Genomic DNA, 26,828 nt, shown 5'->3' on the forward strand with positions numbered 1-26,828 from the left:
TGAAAATCATTCAATTTTATTCTTTTTAATGACCTGCAAGCATTATCAAAAGAACCCAAGGAACATATAAAAAGGCAAACTTCATGCTGAGTGTCCTTTAAAAGCTAGCAGCACAAAATACTTATCGAACAGACCAAACGTGTTGCATCCTGAACTGTAGGACATCATTTTGTTGTCCGTGTTTTTTGACTGCCAAGTTCCGCAAATGCTGATACATCAAGACTTTTACCACTGTTGCACTGTTCATATAAAGTCTGAAAGTCAACAAACACACAAATTATTCAGGTGAACGTAGTTGTATTGCACATGGATTTAAACCACATAACAAACATTGCCACTTGATATAAATCACATACTAAGGTATTCCACACCAGAATTTCTCCAGAAAATAAAAACACAGTTTTAAGACAGCTCAGTTGTACCAGTTGTAATGCAAAATAGTGCCTAAAAGAAGACAGATGTGCTGAATTAGCAGTGTGAGCAAAGTTATAGAGCTTCACAAGTCAGCAGAGAACCAACCAGTTGCAGAGATTTAAAATCAAGTTTACTCCATTACTTGTCTCTGATACGGAAACACCAGCATGGAAGGAGAGAGGTATTTGTCTACTCAGGGCAGGCTTTATATGATATGAAAATCAGTGGCCACAAACATCACGATATTGTTAAAAGGATAATTATTTGTTCACCCTCATATTAAAAAAAAAAAAAATTAAAATAGAAAATTTACTTACCCTTGCAGCTCTAGAAATAGAGTTGGGAGAATTCAAGCCAACAAGCTGGCCAAGGATGCGTTTCATTTCCTCTGTTGTTCCTTTTGCACTCGGGACATCTGCAGTTAATTTATAATTATGTTGAAGTTGTATACATTACCAGTGCACTTTTTAAGAGGTTTAAGAACTAATATACTGAAGTCTTTTCTGAAGTAGACATAGGCACCACATAAAATTGAGTTATGACAAGTGTAAAGTACATATACAAGTAAAGCCTTTTCTAAGCAGATATAAATATTATTCAATAAAATGCATTTTCAAATAAATGTACCTGTTTGACAATGACTTTGAATTTGAACATAGGGATGCACCAGCAACTCCGAAACAGATATTCTTTGTTTAGGATCTCTTATTAAACAGCGCTGGAAATGAAAAAAAGAAGAATGCTTTACCTATAAATTAAGAATTTTCCTACAAATTAACAGTCAGGACATTTAAAAGACCCCATAGATGCATGTCAAAACTTCTTACTGCCAAACTACACAAAATGACAATGAAATTTGAAAGTTAAGGGGATAAGTGTTTCTGGATTTCAATTTGTTACTTGCTGAGCAACACAAATAGGGCGAGCAAAAGCACAAACAAATATGCAAAAAGCAGGCAAATATGCAGGGTGAGGGAAAGGGATGGCAAGTACAAAAACTACTGTATTTACTTGGAGCCAAAGGAGTTAAGTCAGACCACTTTAAGTATTTATTTATTTGGTATTAAGCTGAAAATAGACTTTAATATGGAAAGTATATGAAGTAACTCTACCTTCATTAAATCTTCTTCTGGAATAAGATCTGTTACTACAAGTAGCAGCGAGCATTTATTTGTGAAAAAAGTCTCTCAAGCACAACTCATTTAGTTTTAGAAAATAGGCTTTAAATAAAGAAATTGCCATTATCTAAATTAAAATTAACCTTAAGGGAAAGTTACCTTTAGCACATCTTGAAGATCCTTCTCAGGAATATCTGGGAATTCTATTTCATAACTGGGATCAACAATAGCATGTAGTTTATTTATTGGACTTGTTATATGTTGAAACGGAGTCCTTCCATATGTCATGCAGTACAAAATGCATCCCAATGACCACACATCACTTTTGGGACTTATCTAATATTAAAAAAAAAAAATTAAAGATTACTTCTCACTTAAGAAACTGCTCCTTCAGTCAATTTATCATGTAATTGTACAGTCATTTCATTTAACAGCATATCCACTTTCCATTGGATAACACACCTTAGTAACTATCACACAAAATCGCCAAGGCAGCACGCCATTATCTACTAAGACAGTGATGTGGCATCATTCACTGATATTCCATAAGAAAGCTATTCTTATTATTTTTGAAAACTTACTTGAAGAACTAACTTAAAATAAAATTAAAGTTAGTCCTTAACAAGCTGAGCAGCAGAATTCTAATTTTAGATTTATAAATAAACACAAGTAAAAGCATACTAAATTAATTCAATCCAGAAAACAGTGAGACACCACAGCTGTGTCCCTGAAGTTGAAAGCCACAGTTCAGTTCCTTGGGGTTTCAAGGATTCAGATCCATATTTCAACCACCACACCCCAGATGTTCTTTGCAGGATGACTCTCCACTTCTCCTGTTGAAGCTGAAGTACTTTAAGAAAAGCACACAGAGTGGGGGAGAGGAAGGACATGGGGAAACCACAGAGAACCTGATTCCCAGTACAGTGGTTACATTTTTGCTTAGATGAGCTGAGCTCCAGAACAAGCCTGCACTTTGCATGCAATTTTTAAAAGAATAAAGAAGGTAAAAAGTATCATTCTTAAAGAAAATCCACTTATAAGATATTCTATCCTGTGTTTAGAAAGACAAGATTGCATTTCACTATGTAATACAACTTCCATTCAACTGTTAAAAAAAGTTAGTCTTTGTGTACATGCACATACATATGGATTTCTTTTTTTAAATACTTTTTCACTTAACTGTGTACCCCTTAACTGAAGTTTGACTGCCAGAGTAAAAATGCTTCCCTTTAGTACTTTCCTCATCATTCACATTCCATTGCCCTGGTCATGTTATAAAAATTTCTACAATTCACAGTATTCTGTAGCATATAAAAATTCATAGGATACACAGAACTTGTACATGTGGCCCTAAAATACTAGACTTCATTGTATCATCTTTTGAAAGACTTTATTAGGTATTATTCACTACTTGCAAGACCTGCCCCTCACTCAAAAGAACTAAAAAATATGACGATGACACAAGCATCATGATAACTTGTTTAAGCAAACATACTAACAATGGTCTGTATCAGAAAGCAAATTTTCTTGCTTTCAGAAAGAATTTTCTAAGCCAAAGTTATTGATGCAGAATGCTGAAATGCAGCTGTGTAGCAGTGAACAATACCATAAGAGCTTCACAATTCTTGGCAGAACAAAGCTAAAACAAAAGGACATAAGCAGCACAACAGGCAACCAAGAAGTAATTGAGGACTGATTCTCTCATGTGACTCCATGGAAGATCCTCCCAGAAACACACCCTGAGAACTCTAGCCTGGAGTGATTTCAGAGGTGCACAGCATGGTGAGCCCTTAAGATGCTCAAAAGACATTTGTAACATAAGTCATCAGTACAACTTGTGGTATGTGAAAGGCTCATGTATTTCACTGTATATTACTGTTTGATGCTATTCACACTGATAACATAGTGGAACTCTTATATTTCTCCATAAAAATTGATTTTAAAATATTTGTGTTTATTATCAGTTTAGATATTATCATTTTATTAATTAGCTCCTCTAATGCCCAAGACTGTGCATCTGTTTTACTTTCAATTTTACTTATTCATTGAGTACTTATATTTTTCTAAACTCTATCTGTAAAATGTAAAGTAGTTAGGGAGATTAACCTTAGCCTTCAATCTCTGCCCACCATCATCACAGTACAAAGAATTTTCTTGTGCTCAAGTTTCAATGGAAGATTTTGAGAAAACTAAGTGTTAAGATAGATTACTGAATTACTTTCTTCTTAACATGGAGGGAATAGGATAAAAAAAGACCATGTTACCTTAGAACGAGACTTCCCATTTTCCCCATAGGAAGACATATCTTTTATTGCTTCGGGTGGCATATAATTCATTGTCCCAACCTAGTCATAAAAAGGTAAAACCATTCCTTTAAGTGAAGCATGCATTAAATTGAACTCACTTAATAAAAACTTAGATTTTTGTCCCAAAACACTGAAGAGCATATTAAAAATTTGTTCCTATTACAGCTGAAGGCCATTGTTATTCTGTTCAATAAAAACATGTAAAAATCCATATACATGAATATTTATATAGACATATAAAACCATTCAGCATAAAATTTCAATATTAATTGAAGTTATTACAATAATCAAAATTATCAGCAGGTACTATAGCACTTTACAGAAAAGTGCACGTGGATTTTCCAAAACTATTTCACCTGAGAATCTTTAACGATGCTTGTCACATCTGGCTGCATTTGGTTGGCAATGCCAAAGTCAATTAGTTTTAACATTCCATCAACTATCAGAAAGTTTGCTGGTTTCAGATCACTGTGAATAATGCCTGTAAAAAAAATTTAAAGTAAATCCAGGTTTAGTCAATCCAAGATATATAATGGCGTTCTCTATTCTGAATTCCCTTAACTCTTGCACAGAGAGAAGGTGCAGATCAGCTTTAACCAGCCAAAACCAAATTATTCTCTGCAGATTCCTTAAAATGCTTCCATTTCTTTTTAAACAGTTACGACTTCTATGAGTTTACACTTTTAATTATTACTTATTCAAATCTGCAGGAACTCCAAAACAGCTCCAAGAGATTTGAGTTGCAGTTTCCTTCAGTTCAGGACAGGCCCTCCAGCTCTGTGTGCACGCTGCTGCACAGAAATTCTGCTTTATGTTATACAGACAAACAGAATACGGATGTATACACTTCAGTGACATAGGTAAAGATGAAAGGAAGGACTGAAAAACTAAGAAGAAGCTGACACACTGTCAAAGTAAAGATGACAGTGCTGCGTATTAGCTGCCATTAATGTCAAAGCTTCTTTTGGATAGAATGAGTGGTTAGAATTTGAATCTAATGGAGAACAAGTAGAATTTGGAGTATACACTGTAGTACAATACAGAAAATATTTTCTGGTTGTTGTAAGGAAACAAAAAGCATTACACAAATGGTGTTATTTGTAGACCCCCCTTGAGTCAGTGAAGTCTGCCTGGCATCAAGATTTACCTTTGTCTTTTGTTTTACTGAATTTTTTTTTCCACAATACAGTAAATACCCATCTTTGAACATCACTAACTTTATACCAATATTAAGAAAAATACCACCTCCAAAATTAGAACACATTCATATTTTCTGCCACATAAGCTATACAAATACCGAGAATTATTTAAGAATACCATATTCATGGATTGTGTGAACAGCTTCCAGCATATTTTTCCAATAGCTCTTTCGTTCCAATGGATCAATGTTTTTTTTCTTCTTAAGCCAGCTATTGAGATCGATATTTCCACACTCCATTACCATGTAGATATGTTGATCAGTAATTTCACTAAAAATAAATATATATACTTATGTTAAAAGTTAAGGAAATATCTTTTTATAGAAAGACACTGGTTAAATAAAACTAGTGTTTACTCACTAGCCATAAAGGCGAATGATCTTATCACTATGTTGCTGCAGTTTACTCAAATGAGCAATTTCATTCTTATAGCTCTGAACAGTCTGTTGATCAGCTTCCTCTAAATTCACATATTTGACAGCATACAGCTGCTTCTTGTCATTCAGTACTTGAAACACCTGCAAAACAGCATCAGTTAATAACTTCACACATTCCTAGTTCTGATTTACTATGGTCCTTCATCTCAACACAGTCAGGATACCAAAAGAAAAAGTGTACCTTTTCAAAAGGAAGAAGCAATGCAAAGCAGTTCACACAAGTCAGCAGGAAGAAGGAAAAAAAAAATCAATAAAGAAGGCACCACTTACAAAAGAAACCATCCTCTACCAGAAACCATCTTGGTGCCACATTGTATTTCACTAGGTGTAGTACATCACAAGTCTGAAGTGTTCCTAACATGAAGATTACAAAATTACACTTCCCAGAGATACAGGTTTGATCTGCCAGTGCACATTCATTTTGTCATACCAAGATCATTTACAGGTTAGACCACATGGTACATAAGAGGCTGCGAGCACCAAATCTGTTCAGTCTTAGGATGAGAAGGGTACAAGGAATCTTACTGTTGTCTTCAGCTATTTTAAGGGAAGGTATGAAAAAGACTCCTCAGGAATCATTGAAGTACGAGATGCAACAGACACTGCTAACAAGAAAAATTACAATCAAATATCTGGAAATTTTTTTCACTGCCATGTAGTCCAACAGGAAAACAGCCTGTCCAGAAAGGTTGTGGAATATTCATCCTAAGCAATACTCAAAACTTAAATGCAAAACCATGAGGTCCAACAAAGGCTGTGAGATGAGCAGCCTGCTCTATTTTGGCCTTGCTTTAAGCAGACTATTAGACGAAGTGACACACAGAGGCCTCTGCCATCCTACCCCATTCTACAACTGTACACTGCCAACACAGAAAGCTCTTCTTTCTAGAGGTCCCTGCTGACTGGCTAATAGTATTCCAATTTACAAGAAGGGCATGAGGGAAGACCCAGGAAACTACAGACCTGTTAGCCTAACTTCAGTTTCTGGAAAAGTTACAGAGAATTTCATCCTGGGTACGACTTAAAGGCATTTAAAGGACAATGCAATGATCAGGCACAGTTAACATGGGTTCACAAAGGGAAAGATCTCTAACTAATTTGATGCCTTTGGAACAGATCCTCCCAGAAGCTCTGCAAAGGCACATGGAGGACAGGGAGGTGATTTGAAAGAGGCAGCACAGCTTTACCAAGGGGAAGTCCTGCCTGACCAACTCAGTGGCCTTCTGTAACAGAAGGACTACATCAGTGGACTCGGGAAGAGCTACAGATGTCATCTATCCGGACTTCTGTAAAGCCTTGGACACAGTCCTCCACAGCAAAACTGCTTATGTTGTTAAGAAAATAAAGAATTGTTACAAAACCAAGAGATTTTGGCAAAATTATTTCCCTAGCTCCCATGAGCCCAGATTTCATTATAAAAAGCTGCTCACTCACCACTTCAGACATAGCTACAACTCCACTTCTCACACAAGTTACACAGGTGGTGAGAGATGATCTTTTCACTTCAGGAACTCTCAATCAACCTTACAAGTCACTCATTTCCCAACCATGTTAACACATTGCCCTGAATTACAGCCCCTCACATTAGGACATATATAATCTTACAGCACATCTTACAACAGAAGAGCTGATTTTATTAGGAATTTTAATGCTCACTGTACCATAGAAATTATCTTCAAAAGCAAAAAGTCTAAATAAAACAGCAAATTTCTAGACTCTCTGGGTCAAACACTTTGTACATGTTAGTACTTTGCACTCATTATGTGAGTTTACAATACAACTACTACTGTGTCAATGAGTGATTGCCTAAAAGGATAAAGGAGCATCTTACCTTACTTGAGCCTCCACTACCTATTTGCTTTAAAACTGTATAAACTTTTCCTTTGATGACAAGACATTCGTGCGAAGGTAAAGAAGCTGGAACCTGTGTACATACAGAAAAGGTTAGAAATAACTATTGGTATACATGCAACAGAACTTAGTAGAGGTTCTATTGTTTATTAAGTTAAAATGCTTTAAGCTGTCTTGGTCTTTCTGAACAGGATAAAACTGCTTGCAAGCAGTAAAGCTAAACTTTAAATGAAAGCTAAAAGATCCCTAAAACAAAAGTATTTATATAATGATCATCACTTGGAACGTAACACCACTGAACTCTTGCAAAAGATACCAATGCTCTTCACAGCAGAAATCAAGGAAAGAGTGTTCTTTAACAAGGCTTCCCAGACCATTAGAGACACCTCCCTCTTCACATATATTGTCAGAAACTAGATTATCTAAGAGACTTTCAGTTCCAGCATGTAATTGAGAGCTGTACTCAAACCATCTACTATTTTATTTGAAAGTAACTACTAGCCAGGAGATTTCAGTGTTGTGAAGCTGAAACAGCCTGTCTTGCCCATATCTGCTATACCAAGCCATAGAAAGGTCTCAAGTTTTGTTTATTAATTTATTAATACTTATCCTCCAGTAGGAAGCTTAAACCTATCCCCTAGTTTTATCTACAGCTGGGAAGATTCCTACCTGAATGTGCAGCACATGTAAGGTAACCCATTTTTACATGATCTCAGGCCACAACAAATGCATCCAAATTTGTGAAATCTAACAAAATGGAGGAGACATGCAAGTCTTCGGGTTTTTTACCTCCCTCAGACTCATGGTTTTCAACACACATTGCTTCTCTTTATTGGTACTGCACTGTAGTGGGGAGTAGCACTACAAAAGCACAGCAGAACAAAAATAGAGACTCTAGTTCTTGTCTCTGTCATTAAGTAGGATCTGAAAAGGCTTAGGATGCAGACATAAAGGCTTCAGGATTTTGACACAACTGAACTGATTTTTCAAGAGCTGACTTATTTCATCTAGATTCAGACGTACACATGAAGAAAGTTATTTTGAGAATAAGTAATACAGATTACTTTCCATTACACATCCAGAAAGATGAGTAGTAATTTTAGATTAAAAAAATATATACATACATTTTACCTAAAGTAGTCCCCAATGAAAATATGTATTTAAAGATGACAGAAGACAGCCTAAAATTGTTACCTGCAAGCCAGCTTGATTTTGAAATGGAGTTGATGGAGTATGCGGTAGATAATAAGGAAACTGGCTGTAGGGAGTAGAAATTTGAGCTCCTGGTAGAAAATTGCTCTTAACAACTGGTGTGCTGAAACTAAAGAAAATTATGAACAATATCTGCACTTAGTTGTATTTTTTAAAGATTATTTTAACAACAAAGTTGAAATCTTCAGTGCTTCTTGCAAGTTAAACCCTATTGACTAGCAAGAGCACAAGCCTCCACCACATTCAATAATTAGCATTAAGACCACATCACCTTCTAAATCAAGAAGTTCTTTAGAAGTAAACTGAAACTATAACACACTTAGAAAATACTTTTTAAAACACTAACTAAATCCCCATCTTCAGACACTAGTTGGCACTTCCCAGCAACTGAAACAAGAAAGCACTCTAAGGCTAGAAGAGCTGACCACAAGACAGTTTGAGCCACACTTAGTTTTCTCCAGCATATTGTTGTTTATTTAAAACCTTTTTAGATTACCTTTTTTTTTAGGTAGGCATATTGAGACAGACAACTTCAAAAATCCTCACATGATTTCCTTGAGAACTTTAGCTCATACTGCATGTGAGCAGAAAGATTATGTATTTAAGAAAATGAAAGATCACAAGAAATCCTATGGGTTTTTCATTTGTTCCCTCGATGTGTCTAACATCTATTTACTTATATTACCAAATATACTTTATTTTTCCCCACAGTATTTACTGAAAGTGATGCCAAGAACAGAACTGGAAAAGAACACATATGCCTAGAATTTTTTTGTAGAGTAAAATCCCAAAAGTTAAAATAAAAGGAAAAAGGACAAAACCAGTCAAAAGGATGGTTCTCATTGAACACAGAAGCACTCAGCCATTCTGCATATTTACCATGTGTATACATACTGCATGTAATGAGAATTTTTAAAATTTCTGTATTATCAAAGTTTGAAAGAAGCAAAACCAATCTATTCAACGGCTACTTTTATCAAGTTCCTTCATGAGATGATGTACTTCATTCCCTACATATATTCTAAATTCTACAGCTACAGAGACAGGTCCTACCAACAAGAACAGTGCTTACTCAGCATACAACTTTGACCTAAATGATTCATCCCAGAGACTTATGAAAATAGTAAGTAATCACATAATTATAAAGATTTGCCAACATAGGCATAGGGGTTTATGCATAATTTAAGATCACATAGATAAGTTAGGAAATACTAGCATTTATTTAAGTGCTTAATTCTGCAAGCCTCTAGATTCCTTACAGTATTTTTAAAAACCCTCAGACACTTGCATCATGGGAACTAGACTGATACAGAGCTATCAAGCTAGAAGGCTTGTCAGTCAAAAAAAAAAAGTCATCTAAAAGAAAGCATTACATAGCAGGGGTCAGAGAAAGGCAAATGCTCTACTCACGGATGTGATGGTGTACATACAAATACTGAGAAGCTGACAGAGAAGGCAAAGGTCCCTAAATACAATCTGAATCTCAAAGTCAGGCACTTCACAGAAGCACATGGAATGTTTGCTATCTGAACAGAAAAACTTAAGAAACCCCATTAAAACCTCCTTAAGTCTTTCGAGAGACCACCTACCCTTCATGAGCATGGAGCTCAGAGACATGGCTTACCAGGCCATATAGTCATTAGATGTGGTGCTTGGTGTTCCCCGAACATGTGATGGATCACTTCTCTTAGGATGTGGTGGTGATAATCCTTTTGAAATGGGATGACCAGACTGTTCTAGGTTCATTGGTTTTCTCTACAAAGGACAAAGCAGGCTTTTAATTTCTTATTTCTTTAATTTCTTCAACACGTGAAGGCTGGTGCTACATGCACTACATATTCCTGTTACTTTACCTGTCTATAGCAGCTTTTCTCTGATGCTTCTTGAACTGGCAATTTTTTTCTGGTGCTAACACAGTTTAGTTTAATTTGATCTAACTGCTTTCTATAGCTTTCATCAAAACTTTCCAGTCTCTTGGACTCTAGTATTTTCTGCTCCTGACACTGAACTTTATTTTCTGGAAAAAAAACCACAATAGATTATTAGAAGACTAGATATTTCATACTTGAAACAGATTCTAACAGATTTATCCCACAGTTTCTAGAACAATTTTACCCCATTTTCTAGATCAGAATAAACAGATGATTTACTGGAATCAGACATTAAAAAATATTATAATCTTCAGGACTCATATTCAGTTCATTGTACAAACCTGGCAACTTTCTTCAAAACCCTAGGATACTACTGTGACAGCAACAGATACCACTGTTTCCTTCACCAACACACAGAATATGATTATGTTAACAATTTGTACCACAACATCCTGGAGCACTGAGCAGGTTCATAAAGCACTGAAGACAAGCTTATTGCAACATTTCCAGTTAGAAGTCTGTTACTTGTGACAATAGGCAGCCTATAACACAGTGACTGAAGCCAGAAGCCTAAAGGGACGTGGCATGCTCCACCTCATGATTCCTTTTGCAGAGGTAACAGGACATTGCATTGGTGGGAGATTACAGGGCAGGCTGCAAACAGCACAGCCTAAGCGTGTCCCTTCACAGGCTTGTTCAATTTTCAAATGACTAGAAAACAGCACCCCATGATGAGCAGTTGAGTGCACTTCAGCTGGAAGTTTGAATGAAGCACAAACAGAGAAAGTATGACCTGAACCCCAAACTGTTCCCAATCCAAATCAGTTAGAAATATTTCAATGGGAGGTTGAGGGGACACTGAAGTTGAAGAATCACCATTTTTCAAATGAAATCTTTTTTTTTCCTACAATACATACGTACATATACATAATCCTAAATCCAACTCTTGCAACATTAGACATTTTCACCTAATTTCTTCAGCAGGATCAGAAAGCCACTTTAGGGAACTAGATTTCTGATGAAACACTGAAGTAGCAAGTAACTGTAAAAGATCAGTACAAGCATTCCATATTGCATGGTGCTGGTGGAAAATCATTAGTAGCAACCTTCTGAACTTTTCTAGCCCTGAAATACTTGCTATAAATCTGAGTTGGTCATAAAATGTCCCAGAAAGATCACAATGTAAGGTGGTCTCTTTGCCAACCATATTTGTATGTCATAAGGTGACTTCACACAATAATCCAAATCTATGCATTAGATAACCCAACATCTACTGAAGTATTCATTTCCACAATAAACCAAACTGCCTCTTTTTAAAAGAACTTTAAAGTAATTCCCCAAAAGTATGTTAATAATGCAGTAAATATCTCAGTCATTCAAATGATAGTAGAACTTAGATTTCTTTAAAGGATTAAAATTCTAAAAATGATAATACAGTTAAGGTTGAATCAACCTGTTTAAAGCAAAAGCATTTACAGTAATTAAAAATGTTAATAGCACATTTGATTGACACTGAAATTTAATAAGCCTCTAAAGAGTACACATTTATTTAGTAAATGTGTCATTCTTTCAAACAAATGGACTCCTGCAATATAATTTAACAAACTGGATTGCACTGAGTACAGGGAAAAAAAAAGGTGAAAATAATTCAGGATTTTTTGCAGGATATAGGAAAAAAAGGGCAATTTGCCTTTTGATAAAGTGCTTTAATACTTTTGAGAATCCTCATAAGAAAGTAACTATGACATTAAATTATTTAATGTACACTTAGCCCAAAGATTAAGATGTATGCCTACGCTGTGATAAAACTCAGGTGAGGAAAACACAGTATTACACAAGTTAATGCTCAAAGTGACATAAATTTAAAATTTATAAGTAAATGTGCATGGGGCAGTGAAGTTGACCAAAGACAACAGACACTTAACAGATGAAACCAAGAAAAACACAAGAAAGGGCTGACTAAAGTAGAAATAAGTAACTCAAATACATGAACAATCCTAAAATAAGAAAATAGTCTCCGATACATAAACAGCAGCAGAAAAAGCTACCTAGAGTTTCACAATCTAATGGGTAAACAGGACAGAAAGAAGAGTGCTAAAAGCAACAGACAGTGCAGATATTCTGCATTCATAGAGAACTGTAGGAGTTTTGCACCTTCTTAAGTGAAAGACAATGTCTCACCTTTTTAAGCTTACTTTAGCCAAAACCATCTCAAGACTAAGCTTCAACAAACCAAGTTAGATCTATAGCATCTATAGGGTAAACTAGGAGCATACACAAGAAAAGTCATAGGAAAAGCAAACCTGTCTCCAAAATTAAAAACTAAACAGACCTTTCAAGGATTTTATAGTCCTTCATTTGAATTTTTCTAACTTTTTTCTTTGTAGTATAAATTAGCACTGTAATTTGACACTCCTGACACCACTCTCAGGCTGGCAAATCTTAAGTTTGCACTGTTGCTATTTTGATGCCTATTTCTTATATGTATTGCAAGAGGTAAGGACATAGTGAATTAGCACTATACATTGGCATTTTACATCAAGCCCAGCACTCCAGTTTTAGACAGTGTCACAGCTGAGATTTTTGTGGGCTTTGGGGTTATATTTTTCCCAAAACTATCACAGATACCATGCAAAAGCCAAATTTTAATTAAATAATCCAATTCCAATCAGATCAACTTCTGCTTTTTGAAAAACATTTTATTTAGCAATTTATTTATTAATTTTATTTAGAATTTTTTTTAAAAATACAGGACAGCATATTCTCAATGCTTCTTGTATTTCAAACTACTCACACATCGCATTAATAGTTACCTTCTCTTTTCCTCACAAGACTGGTATCCACTTGGGGTTCGAGGGTTACAGTTGAATTGTTAGTGGTTTCTAAGCTATCCTCATTCAACAGCTGCAACTGTAAGGAAGCTTTTTCTTGTAAGGACTAAAGAACATAAAAAGCATCTTAAAAGCATCAAAGAACTCAAGAGTAGTATCCAAAAGACATTTTCTTATGGTAATTAAATGAGAGATGCGTCACAAAGGCATCTTCAAATATGCTTCAGAAAACAGTGCAGGTTACACAGACAAGTATTACTGATGCTACTTTGAAATACATCAACCCTCTGAATTTCCATAATCCAGTTTCTGTAATAAAGGCCCAAATGCTTTCTATTCTGGAATTTTCTTCTGGGAAATGAGGATATGGGACATGAAAATGCAAGGCTATAGCTGAAAACTAACCTCTATCAAAAGCCATAATTTACAGCTCCATAAGGCACTTAAAAACTCAGTTAAATGGAATTCATTACATAGAGTACTTCTCATGCTAAAACTCGTGACAACATCTGAAAGAGCTCCCATAGTCAAGTTAAAATCTGCTTATCCCCTCTTCACAAATCATATAATGATTTCTAACACTACTCCTATTGCTCCCATCAGAGGTACTGTTTAGAGAAAGCTCTTTCTTAATGCCTGATTAGGCATAATAGTTTTCAAATTTAAAAGCCACAATGAAGGTTTCTATCTACTACTGATTACTCAACAAAGGGAAGTTATACCTTCTTTCTTTCTTGAATTGAAAAAGGTGTTGTTGTATCTTTCTTTCTAATACCATAGGATAGCCAGAATGAGTTCCTTATACATATTTTAAAGATATTTAAGTTACCTGTAAGTCTCCCGGGTCATATGAATCACACCCCTCAGATTTTGGTTCTGATGGTGGAAAAGGCGCAACAAAAGCGGTACATTTGGAGCTGGATGTCTGCCTATTGAAGTAACATTGTTAATTACAACACACGCCAGCGTACAATGGCCTTTTTGTGAACTAGATGAAAAAGGCAGTTGTGTGAAGACTTTTGGCTACAAGCTTCAAATATACAGAAAAGCGGGTCTACTCTAATACAGAAGTGAGAAACAATACAAAGAAGTCTGTTAAAAATAAGGGTTTAAAAATATTTTGAAAGTTACAAGACTATCTTTTATCTAATTTTAAAAACTGGAATACGCAAAGATGAAGATATTTTGAACAAAATTTATTTTTGCCTGAATCTCCATTTCTTTTGACCCTGCTGATTAGTTGGAACAAATAATTTATCTTTGTATGCTTTCATACAAGGAATCTGAGTAGTAAGATCAGAAGTAGGTTATACTGCCATATCTCTCGCAACTATAATGACTATTTGACTAGTATCTTCAGGTCAATTTTAACCTTCTTAGCATTTGACATTTCCATTAACCAATAAACCAATCTTGAAAAGGAGTATTAAAATCTGTTGTGCTGTAGTAAACCAAACAACCATACCTCTTCATAACACTAGCCGTAGGTGGGATGACATCTGAATTCTCCACATCATCACCATCATCACACAGTAGTTGAACAGGAACCCTCCCAAATGGGCAAGTCTAAGAGCAAATGGAATGCTATCAGGTGTGTAAAGCAGAATGAAGAGTTGAAGATTTTTAAGAAAACATTACATGTTCTACCTGGTTAGATTTGTTTAGTGGTCTCAATGGATTGTGATAATTAACTAGAGCACCAAGTTCCTGGGACTTTTCTTCCCTGAAGAAAAAAAAAAAAAAATCACACAAAATAAACACAAATCCAAACAAACAACACTGTAGTGTGCTTGTTTGGTTTTGGTTTAAATTATGTTTTAAGAAATTAAACAAGAAATCAAGACATTACCCAGAAAAAAGTTTGTTAAGAGTAGAAGAATTTTCACCAGAATCATTCCTTTTTATGCTTCTGCGATTTCCAACTATGTTCTGAAGCCCAGACTCCTGTGTGCTTGATACTGTAAGGAAAATAGTTAGAATCATTCAGATTAAGACACTTGAGAATAATCCCTAATTCATATCAGGTAAATTCAACTGAATTGTTCTAAGCAATTATTTGGGTTAAATTAAATCAGTTGATCTCATTGATAGCAAATTTGAGAGTGGTCTTATGAGCTGTGTGAGGTCAGGGAATATCAAGCATTCAGCTCATTCACCAGCCCATGTTAATCCAGTAGAAAATCTTGCTTGGTTATTGAAGTTCTGGCAAAAGTTATATGAAGTTGCACATTAATCTTATAATTAAGTGTCAATTCAACTCCTGCTTACATTACTAATGAGTTTAGTGAAAATAAAACATATATTGAATTTTTATCTCTAAATAACTCAGCTACGATTTAGCATTTTACAAAAACACCTAATGTTACAAGCTCATGTAGGTGAAAACCTAAATAAGCCTACACTTGCCCCAAAGTTCACTGCTTCCTAATTGGCATACAGGGTTTTGCCATGTGTTCTCTCAGAGGCATTCCCTCAGCTAAAATGGAACAGGACAGAAAATAAAATTGATTAAAAACTAATACTATATCTGAATATTACAACTGTTCCTAAATGTTTGAGTTTCTCCCTGTACCCAACTAGCATTTCACTCAAAGGTTGGTTCAATAGGAGACAGGCAAATCTCAAACCACACTTGTGAAAATATATCCCTAAGGAAATTATATTCTGTCCTTATACAATGCAAAAACATGGAAGTGTTTGACAACACTCTTGGAAGAGTTAGCTACACACACTCCAGTATTTAAGTCAAACCACGTGTTTTGCTCAATTCCACTCCAAACAAATTTATCTCCTGAAAACTTCAAGAGATAAATATTCCCTTATTGAATTATATACCCAGCAATCAGGATCAGTTATGTTTTACGATATAGCCAAGCACTTTAGTACTGATTAACACATAAGTTTTGTCCATATGTAAAATAAAGTTGAAATGGATTATTTTTCCCAGATTTGACTTCACTGAAATGACCACCAGCACTTCCTCAGTGTGTCAGAAGATACACCTCCAAGTAATCTATCTGTATGGTTTAGTCTGTATGCTTCAGTTCTATTTCTTCTCTACCAAGAGCAGCTCTTATTTCACACTTCCAGCTGTAAGCCTCTATTACAAACTACAAATATGTCATGATAGTCAGAGGAACACCCTCTGCAGAATTACAGAACCCACTATCCCATGGCCACTGTGAACTACTATCACTGCACTGAAGATAAAAAAGAGTACTGATGGAGTAAGATTGATAAGATAAATAAATATATCTGTTTATTAGACAATAGCAGATTCTGAGTTCTTATCTGGAAGGGAAAAACACTAGAGATTTTTTTTCCAATCTAATATTACAATAGGTATAAACTCAACTAATATTTTAAGAAACTGCAGTTACCTGCTAAATTCTCCTTGTCCTCATCTGAAAGTAACTGCTTTTTTTTCAAATGAAAGTTTTGCAGAGCAGTTTCCAACATTTCTAGTGGAACAGCAGAGTACTCCACAGCTTTCTGAAGGATCTGCTTACACTTCTTCTCATTTTCTAAGTAGTAAGAAACACAGAGTTAGAAATCAAGTAAGTGAAAAACAATTACACCAGGGCAATGTTGTTTTTTAATGAGCTGGTTATATTCATGCTATCTTATATTTACATCATTCTATGAAGCCATTGTTCATGAGGCACTTCTCCCCTTACATATTCACTTTAAGGATACTGGAACAAGTTAAAAGTGAATCATGTAAGTCAATTTTTCACATTAAGTTGAACACCACGTCACAAAATATGCATTTTCAGTACTTTTTAGTGTTACAGGAACTGTAAGGAAGTACAAAATATTCTAAAATCCACTTTTTCTGTAGTATCGGCAAGGAAATACAACTTTTATGAACTTCCATTTAGATCTGACCACACAAAAATTTTATTACATATATAAAACATCTTTAATGCACTTAATAGAAACCAAATTTAAAAGCAGTTATTAAATAAAACATCACTACTCCAGGCAGCACTACAGTTAAGAAAAGAGGAGTGAAAAGCAAAGATATGGTTTCATTACAATTTTAGACATTACTAAATGCCATAAGCAGATAATATTGAAGAGAGCTGGGAGGGAAAAGGGAGTGTTTTAACAAAACATATCAGAAACCATCACACACGTACGCATACAACCATCAAAAAAAGTAAAAGTCAAATAAGGAAAGAAGAGTACTGCAACCATAATATGTTCCCTGGTTTAAAGAGCATCAGTGCAAAATGATGCAATATTTTGTTGCAGCTGTCAATGCCCCTGAAATCTCAAATGCTGTTCTTCCTCAATTTCAAAGCAGCAGAACATCAGCCACTTTGTTCTTACCGGTACCACATACATTTATACTTAACTATTTCTAATATTATATAGTAGCATATTTAAGAGCACCATGTCTCCAGCACTCAAAACCCCACCAGTAACTCAAGTTAGATGTCAATGCTGCCTGCAGTTCAGGTTGGGGGAACTGCAGTGTACGTATTAAGAACTCATGTTTTAAGTAACCTATTTTAAGAATACTAAATGGGTGATGTCAGACACCAAAACAAGGAAACACCAAAATTAGATTGGCTATGCTTCCATTTAAATCTATTTTGTGCTTATTTGTTGTAACTTGGTTTTTAACCATATAGTCAAACACTGTTTTTTCTCTCAAATCATTAGCAAGTGCATGGGCTTTAAGAATCCTTAACCAGCATTCTGTGGTTCTACCTTTGGCTATATTTAGTAACCACACATTGCTTCAACAAGACCTGCTACTCGAAAGTAATTCCTCCTATTATTATATGTCTCATTGAGTAAGAAAGAGCGTGACACCAACACCCGTGTGAAAAATTAACTGCTTCATCCCCCTTAACAGATGAGGATCCAAAGCACAAAAGTAAAGTCAGAAGTATTTCTGAGTTTCAATCAGTCCACTTTGCCACATACCAAAAGCCTGATTCATCCACCTTAGCATAACATTTTACATAGCCAAAAGCAGAGTTTTATCTACGGTTATGAGTTCTGACCAATTCACAGCAAATTTTGCTTCAAGTATACTACCCAAGTCACCCAAGTAAGGACAAGACAGATCCTCATCTGACCTATTTAAATGAAATGGTAGTTAGTATAGTTAGTAAAAAAACCAAAAAAAACCCCAAAACCAAAATGGCACTCCATTTTCAGACCACCAATATTCAGTTATTAAGAAATCGACATCAATTTGCCAACTCTAATTTCATAACTTCAACTTGAGCTTTATCTGGAGCAAAACTGTGAGCCAAGGAAGTGAATGTACAATTAACTTTTCATTCTTAATGCAAAAGGAAATACTGACAGGTGTGCCAAAGCACTGCTGAAATGACTGGGATGAGGAGGCAAAGCACTACTCTCCTTTCCCTCTGGCCTAAGCTGGACACAGTGAAAAAGGAAGGGCACTCTTAAGTAACACTGTACAAATCACATGTTCCGTTAATCCTCTTTGAAGCACACAGCAGGGACACTACAGCTTCATACACATTTCCAAGTGACACCTAGATCAGCTCAAGGGTAACAGATACAAATCAGAGAGCACACCGGAGATACAAAGCCAATCATAACTGGCTTATTTCCTTTGGGATTAGGACTTCATTTTACGTTAACTACTTGATGTCAAAGTAAGATAAACTATTGCATGAAAACATCCCACAGCTACAGGATGAATTTAGTCACTGGTAACCTGTAGCAATATTTCTACACTTAAATTACACAATAGGTTTTATTACACTTATTTAACAATATCTTTATTATTGCAGTATTAGTGTCTTATTATCTGTTTAAATAAACATACAGTGCTCACTAAGCAAATTATTAGCTACACTAAGCAACAATTAGCTTATTTAATACTGTTTGGAAGTTCAATACCACAAGATTATATTAGAACAAGACTGGTCAGATAACTGATTTATGTGAAACAGAGAGACTGTAATTTCAAGTCACAATATGCAAACTTTTGTCTTCTCCCCATCCTGTAGAGTCATATTCACTAAACTTCCTCCATCAATTATTTTACATAGCATGTATTTGAGGAGGGTTTCCACAGACTGTCCTGCTCCATTACAAATAAACTTATCAGTTAAGAAAAACTGGAAGATGTGAGAGGATAAATGAGTATCTACTATTGATTTTAACAAAATGGCTCTGTGTCATGGGACACCTTTGAACATCTAAACTATATCCTAAAATACAGTTAAAAAGTAGTACTGGAGTGAAAAATTTATAGAGAAAACCACTACCAGTGGAAAATAAACAGAAGTAAATGAAGAGAAATAAAAATGTAAAATGTATTCAGAATCCAGGGTGTAGAATAGGCAGATTAATTTCATTTAATTATTTATTGTAGCTAGGTTTGGGGAGAAGTTCTCATACTAGGCAGTATACAACAGCTTGCATGATACAAAAACAAAACAACAAAAAAAAAACACACACACAAAAAAAAAAAGAAGAAAAACAAATCACAAAAAAAAAAAATTAAGATATATCCACCAAGCCTTTTCTTTTCAAATAAGAAAACAGCTTTAATGGGATGTGCTTGTTCTTTCTGTATAGAGCAAGATGTTAAAGGAAGAAATAAACAGGGTGACAGAGATCACTGCTCAAATCACCCATGGAAGGAAAAGAAACCCAAAAATACCCTAGGGGCAGGCAACACAGCCTTGCTACCAAGGACCAGGCAACCAAATTGCACATTGATAGTGTATTCTGGTTTAATAAAAAACATATCAAGAATCTACAGTTGCTGTTTGGAAGAAGACAGAATTTGTTCCACAAGCAAACAAAGTATCTAAAGGGAAATCACCACCCAAATTTGAGCATCGCTCTTCAATGCAGCAAGAGCCTTAGTCAAAAACCTTCCACTGCAAGATCTAAGCTAAAAAAATAGAAAATACTGACAGTTTTCATCTTGTTTAAAAGTTATTTCTAAAAAGGAAAAAAAACTATCATGAACACTGTGCATATTTTCATTCAAAAATGAACTCACATTCTCAATAAATTTCATTCAAAAAAAGAAAATCCAGCTTTTTTTTCCTTTCTGATTTAATACTTACCAGTTTCCTTGCAAATAATGTAACAGAGAAGTTGATGACAACAAAACCTAGAACAACACAGAACAGCAACACCAAACAAGTTTTTTTACACACCTTGTGATAGCTCAAACTGTGCAAAAGCCACGTGCACAAAAGCAAGTTTCTTGCAGTTCAGTCTGGCCAGATGAAATTGGTCCCGTGCCTCCTCTGGATCCTGAAGACTGTAAAGACAGCATATTAATAGTTATAAAAGGTGAAGAGCTTGAGAAACAAGTTCCATGTGCTGAATAACGGCTTTAGATAACTCTGGAAAAACAATCCATCTAGAGCTAAAGATTCTCCTCTCCCTTAGAGCAATCAGTGTACCACAAATATGCAACAAACCTTAGAAAGCTAATAATTGAAATACATAAAGTTGAACCTTTCCAAAAATCCAGAAAATGCTCAAACCCAGAAGAGAAAGCTGAAGGACTCATTCCTTGTCACTGCTTATATTATGCCTCAAAATATGCCAATATTTTCCCTTGGAGTACCCACTAACCAGTACAGAACACCCACCTGTAGCCCTTCCAGAGAAACATCACCATTCTTGTAGACACAACTACTCCTATACAAGGAGGTTGCAAGGCAGAGGACAAGGAGATTGCTTTAGGAATACCAAGAATGCAAAAATGTATCATATTAATCAAGTCAGAAGAAACATTATATACACTACTAGTTATAGCCTGCAGCAATTCCTTACATAAAAGCAATATTGAACTCCAAACTTCTGCTAGAGGTTGAGCTGTTCTACAATGAAGAGCCTCTGCAACTGTACCCAAACAGTCAAGATTCCCTTAGCAGAGATGTAGGTCATTGAAAGAAGTTATTTCTGCAGGTACATCTAAAATACCACAGGACCAGAAAACCAGGACACAATGAGAGCATTTATCCAATAACCACCTCTATTAAGGGTTCTGTGGGAACACCAACTCCTTACCAGATGTAGGTAACTCAGTTTTCCCCCTACTCCCAGACAACACAGTCTCATCAGTGAAATTCAGTAGCACAATGTGGATTAAGTCTATTTTCTGCAGACATGCCAGAAGAAGCAGTGGCAAGCATTGCATACTTCAAAATGTAGAGACTAAGCCACAAAGTCCAGATAAGATATTTCACATTGCATAGTTTGTTTACTTTCACCAAATTTTAATCCTAGTTTTACATTCAGCCATAGATTGCTAAGTAGGACAGTGCTCACACACAGTACACCAACATTTAAATATTCTAGAGGAACTACAGCCTACATTAATACTAATCAAGATACAAAAGGCCTAAATCTACATCAGTATGAAATAACAAATTGATCTTATGTTTCAGTGAACTCACTCTCCCTTTTTAATATTATTAAAAAAAGGAGCATAACACTTTTACTAGCAACATCCATAATCAAGAGATAAAGGAATTCTTTTCAAAATTCCACCTGCCTCGACAGGTAAGCAAAGGTACCACTTAGAAGTGGGAAGAGGAAAAGATTTATGATAATGGTTCACAATAAAAGTACAGAAAAATACAACATGGAAAACTGAAGAGAACATATCTTCAGCAGGATTCTGTGGAATTAAGAATGAGATAATCTATCATAGTTTAGGCATGTTACCAGACTCCAGCAGGTTTAGTGAACTCATCTCTGATCACCCAAAGCAATAAGACAGGCATGGAACAACCCATCTACAGGCAGTCTGAGCAAAAGAAATAAGGCTGTAACATGAATTACCTTCACTTTCCAAGAGTATGTTAAAATTTAAGTTCCAACAGAAAGCAGCAACAGCTTGGATAGCAATACAAACAACAAGACCCAATGCACTAGCAATAGGCATCAAGTGCCACACACTTGGTGGCACTGTGCTATAGTCAGAAGCATTATGTGAGAGCAGGCCTGGCATGATTAATGTACAATACAGATGCACTGTTTGCCTTTGACTATTTCAGAGTACATTCAAAGGTTCTTCAGACAACCTTGCTATCATAATTGGTCAAAAGGTACTGGCAAAGCAGACTGCAGCTAGAGAAGATACCAGGACAATAAAGGTCCAGTGCCAAGAATGGAATAATCCAATTTCACACCTACTCGTTGGGTGGAGAAAGACTTGAGGGTGATGGTTGATGAAAAACTCAGCATGAGCTGGCAGTGTTCACTCACAGCCTAGAAAGCCAAATGTATCCTGGGCTACATCAAAAGCAGTGTGGCCAGCAGGTCAAAAGAGGTGATTCTCCCCATCTACTCCACTCTTGTGAGACTCCACCTTAAACACTGTGTTCAGCTCCGGGACCCCCAGCATAAGAAGGACACGGATCTGTTGGCAAGAGTCCAGACAAGGGCCAGAAAGACAATTAGACAGCTGGAGCACCTCTCCTCTCAAGAGAGGCTGAGAACATCGGGGCTGTTCAGCCTGGAGAAGAGAAGGTTGCATGGAGACCTCATAGCAACCTTTCAGTATCTGAAGGGGGGCTACAGAGCAGTCGAAGAGGGGCACTTCACCAGGAGCTGTAGTGATAGCACAAGGAATAATGGGTACAAACTGAAAGAGGGGAAATTTAGGCTACATATTAAGAAGAAATTCTGTACTATGAGGGTGGGTAAGATACCGGAACAGGTTGCCCAAGGAGGTGGTGGATGCCCCAACCCTGGAAGTGTTCAAAGCCAGGTCGAATGACGCCTTGAGCAACATGGTCTAGTGGGAGGCGTCCCTGCCCATGACAGAAGGGGTTGGAACTAAGTGATCTGTAACATCCCTTCCAACCCTTAACATTCTATGATTCTATGATCAGAAGAAAATGTTGATGGCAATAGACACCAAAATCTCAAACTACTGCCACTGAAGTTTGTGATGCTGACTTTCTTTTCCACCTTGTTTAGATGGAACATGTGGGAGAATAGCAAGCAGAACTCCATTGAAAAGCATATTTCTTCTCCCACCAAAGGCAGCATCATCAGAGCACCTATCAGTGTTGCTTTATTTGCAATAGCTAAAAAAATAAACCAGAAGCACTCCAGGAAGTCATGAGATGACAGGATTTTCTTTGATAGGAGCTAAAACCAAGCAGAGACAAAATACATAGTACTAGACAAACTGACACATTAACATACATATTAACTGGACATATTAACTGACAGCACCTTCAGTTTTACTTTCTGCAATACAACACACACAATACTGAACTCTTACGTACACCTTAGAAGTATTTGCTTTTCAAGCCATGTTCTAAGGATCAAGTGGAAATAGATCCAAGTGACTAGGGAAATAATCTTTCTGAACTTAAACTCTCCTATAACAAGATAAAAGATGTGACTGGATAAGAGCTTCCAATTTCTATTCTGGAAAAGAAATTTCACAAAGTATGATCCAGAAGCCTATGTTACACAGTTTCTGTTCTGAGGAAAAGTAACTAACATTTAAACAAGAATGCTATCTCTCAGTATCTTTGGAGTCTTTCTGGAAGAGATTCTTTATTCCAATTACACATAAACACCTTACTTCTTCAAGATACTAAGGTTTCACAAGAAGGCCACTATTCAGTTCTGTTTGTTTCTCAACAGAGGATTCAACAGATTACTTCCACTGTACGCTTTTACCAAACAGTGATGCAGCAAGACCCATGTAAATGACAGTACAAAGAGTAGACAATTATACAGGAAGACAAAGCCACATGCCAAAGAGTCAAATAGAGGAAGGACATACCAGAAAAAGACTAGCCATGTTCACTGGAAGACTACCTGCACAGCAATAATTGTTATATTGCTGCAATATTCAACTACAGTTCTTCATCAAAACATTTGCTGTAATGATATTTCAAGATATTTCAGAAGAACCCCTTATGGAAAAAAATCACATTATAACCCTGCCCTAAATTATGTCTGAACACATCTGAACAACCACACTGTTCAAGTCTGGACTGAATAAAGCAATAATATGCTTATTAGCATATACAAAAAATGCAAGCACTGTGGAGACAACTGATAAGCTGACTCACCAAAGCTGCTCAGTTTCAAACAGCCAATAAGAAGACATACACACTCAATGATAATTTGTTGCAGAAACCACTTACAAAACAAGGTATTTTTGTCATAATTCAAGCACAGAACGATGAGTTCTTATATTGAAAATTTATACTTACGCTTTCAACTCAGCAAATCTCACGAGGATGCGAGCATAGCTCTCATCTTCACTGTACTTTTCTGCAGGCAATGCAGTCACTGCTTGACTGTAACGACCAATGAGTCTATTCAGTAGGCTAACATCCATCTGAGGAACACCCTTTTTCTCTAGTCTAAGCAAAAAACATAGCCAATCTTCTGGATTGTTTGCTGTCATCATTATTTGATTAACAGTTCCAGAGTTATCTGACATAAAAACAAAAAATGATTGATTAAAAAGGCAAATATGAATGGAAAATACTTCTTATAAGCTATCCCACAAGACAATTACTGATTTTATTTTTTAAACAAGATTAGAGCAACGCAGTTAAGAAACAAAGAGGAACAAAATTTACTCTGTGGTCCTTAATACTGAATGCTAAATCTTTTCACTCAGTCTAAGTTAAGATCTGTTGCCCAAATGACAAAAGAATAACAAAACCAAATACCTGTTGTATCAGCTGAGATTTTAGTACAGTTAAGCTCATCTGTGATATTGTCTTCATTTCTGTATTTGTTTTTCAAGTTTCTAACTCTATTCATGATTGATGCAATTTGCGGCAATCCTCTTTCACTTAGGTCCGCCTCCTCCATCTGCAGACACAAGGTTAAAAAACAGGGAAGTTACTAAAGAACCCTACTGTAGCTCACCTTCAACCTGGAATTACCATGGGAAAGCCTCTCCTGTATAATTTGCAGCTTGGCCCAGAAACAAGAAGGTAATGCACTTTGGACAGATTAAATAGGTTCAAAGAAAGAGTAAGTTTAGTTTTACAGTGAATTGTTGGTCACTGTTCCTTTGGTACTCAGGTATAAAAGGTCAATGAAAAGTTGCTGGAAGGCTCAGAAACGTTAGATCTACTTTTAGACGAATTATTGATAGAGAAAGAATTGAATGGGACAAATTAAGTTCATTCACCTCTGACCCCACTATTTAAAAAATAAACCAGGCACCACTCTCAAGAATTCTGACAATTAATTTTTAGAGCATTAGTCACTACAAGATGGCATTATTTTAAGAGCACCACTCATCTTTCCACAAGCAGACACCATAAATCAGAAAGATTATTGTGCTTATAGAGCTTGCTTATCAAGCAATAGTAGCCGTATTTCATGTTCATCCTGTACTAGATATGGCACACCAAGAATATTAAGCCTGCTCTTGTCTATATAGAAGTTTTGTAGGTTCAAAGTACAGTTTCTTTGTGTAAACTCCAAGACTTAATCTGGCAAAAGCACCATCTACATTACCACTATGAAGATGTCTTAGCATCTTAAGAAACATTTAAGACCTAACTTGAATATTTTTGCAGAAAAGTAAAAAATGCACTAAGTTCTGAAAATGGTCCCTTCCTTCACAAAATGAAATATTTTCAGTGGTAAGCAGAAGCAAGCATCCCCCCAAATATAGCTGCAAGCAAGACCTGTACAGAAAAAAATAGTTATGAAAGCTAGAGACTATATGCTAAATGAGTAGTATCTGAAATACAATTTTTATTTCCCTGAGCTGAGACAAAACAAAGAACCCTCCTCATTTATCTTCAAAAAGATAAATTATTAATTAATTATTAATTATTCAATGTAATTTTCAATACTTGTTTGGAACTTCCTTTAATATCTGTTTCTCCCTAAGAGTCAACTTAGGCTGTTCTGAGAGTGGGTCTGTAAACTGCCCCATCTTCTGGAGATCATGTTGCTAAAAATTACGTACGTGATTACTATAGCTAAGACTGTCCACATGCCATTCTAAAAGTGACAATTATTCATTTCATAAGGAAAATTTTGGTACACACTGCAGTTTTGCCTTTTGAAAATACAGTAGAAAGGACTACGGGGAATCAGATACTCCAATCTCCTCTTTGTGGGTGAGAATGTCCTTAGAGATCTGTCCTTGAACACTACCCATTCCCTCCAAGTATAGGTGAAGTCAGATTCTCCATAACCTGAAGCACCAAGATAACCAAAAGAAAGTTACTTCATGTTCAGTAATACCTCAACTTCTCATTCCAACTGTAATTGCTAACCATAGCCAGATGGATTTTGGTTTTTTTAAACAGACTATATTTTCCTCACCAATGTCAAAGGTTCATTATTCTTGCAGTTATAGCTTGCCAAATACAGTAGACAAAAAGAAAAATAAATTTCTGCATAAATTTGATTTAAAGTCGCAACAGTATGCATCAAACTTACATTTCCAGTGTGCTGCTTAACTGCTCAAGGTTCAATGTGTACTACTATGGAGAAAATCTTTCCTGAAGAATGGATATGCCTTGTCAAAAAGGTAAGGTGGATGAGGGTTAGACTACCTCAGATGATCCCATGAGCCCCAAGAAAGGCAGCTCTCCAATCCTGAAGAA

The 26,828-nt window shown here is 35.9% G+C and overlaps 1 protein-coding gene across 1 annotated transcript; it reads right to left on the minus strand.

Moving 5' to 3' along the window:
- On the minus strand, nt 1-26,828 carry TTK (TTK protein kinase). The gene is made up of 22 exons (XM_064650073.1): nt 26,662-26,828; nt 24,921-25,065; nt 24,453-24,678; nt 20,409-20,515; nt 16,620-16,763; nt 15,089-15,197; nt 14,887-14,962; nt 14,705-14,805; nt 14,069-14,168; nt 13,222-13,345; nt 10,391-10,554; nt 10,162-10,292; nt 8,520-8,646; nt 7,306-7,398; nt 5,398-5,555; nt 5,156-5,307; nt 4,195-4,319; nt 3,797-3,877; nt 1,692-1,868; nt 1,042-1,132; nt 732-829; nt 1-254 (listed from the first exon to the last, which is right to left on the minus strand). The coding sequence occupies exons 2-22, from the start codon at nt 25,063-25,065 to the stop codon at nt 165-167; spliced, it is 2,619 nt and encodes an 872-aa protein (XP_064506143.1). The 5' UTR covers nt 26,662-26,828; the 3' UTR covers nt 1-164.

This window comes from Pseudopipra pipra, chromosome 3, assembly GCF_036250125.1.
Source record: "Pseudopipra pipra isolate bDixPip1 chromosome 3, bDixPip1.hap1, whole genome shotgun sequence".
NCBI classification, from domain to species: Eukaryota; Metazoa; Chordata; class Aves; order Passeriformes; family Pipridae; genus Pseudopipra; species Pseudopipra pipra.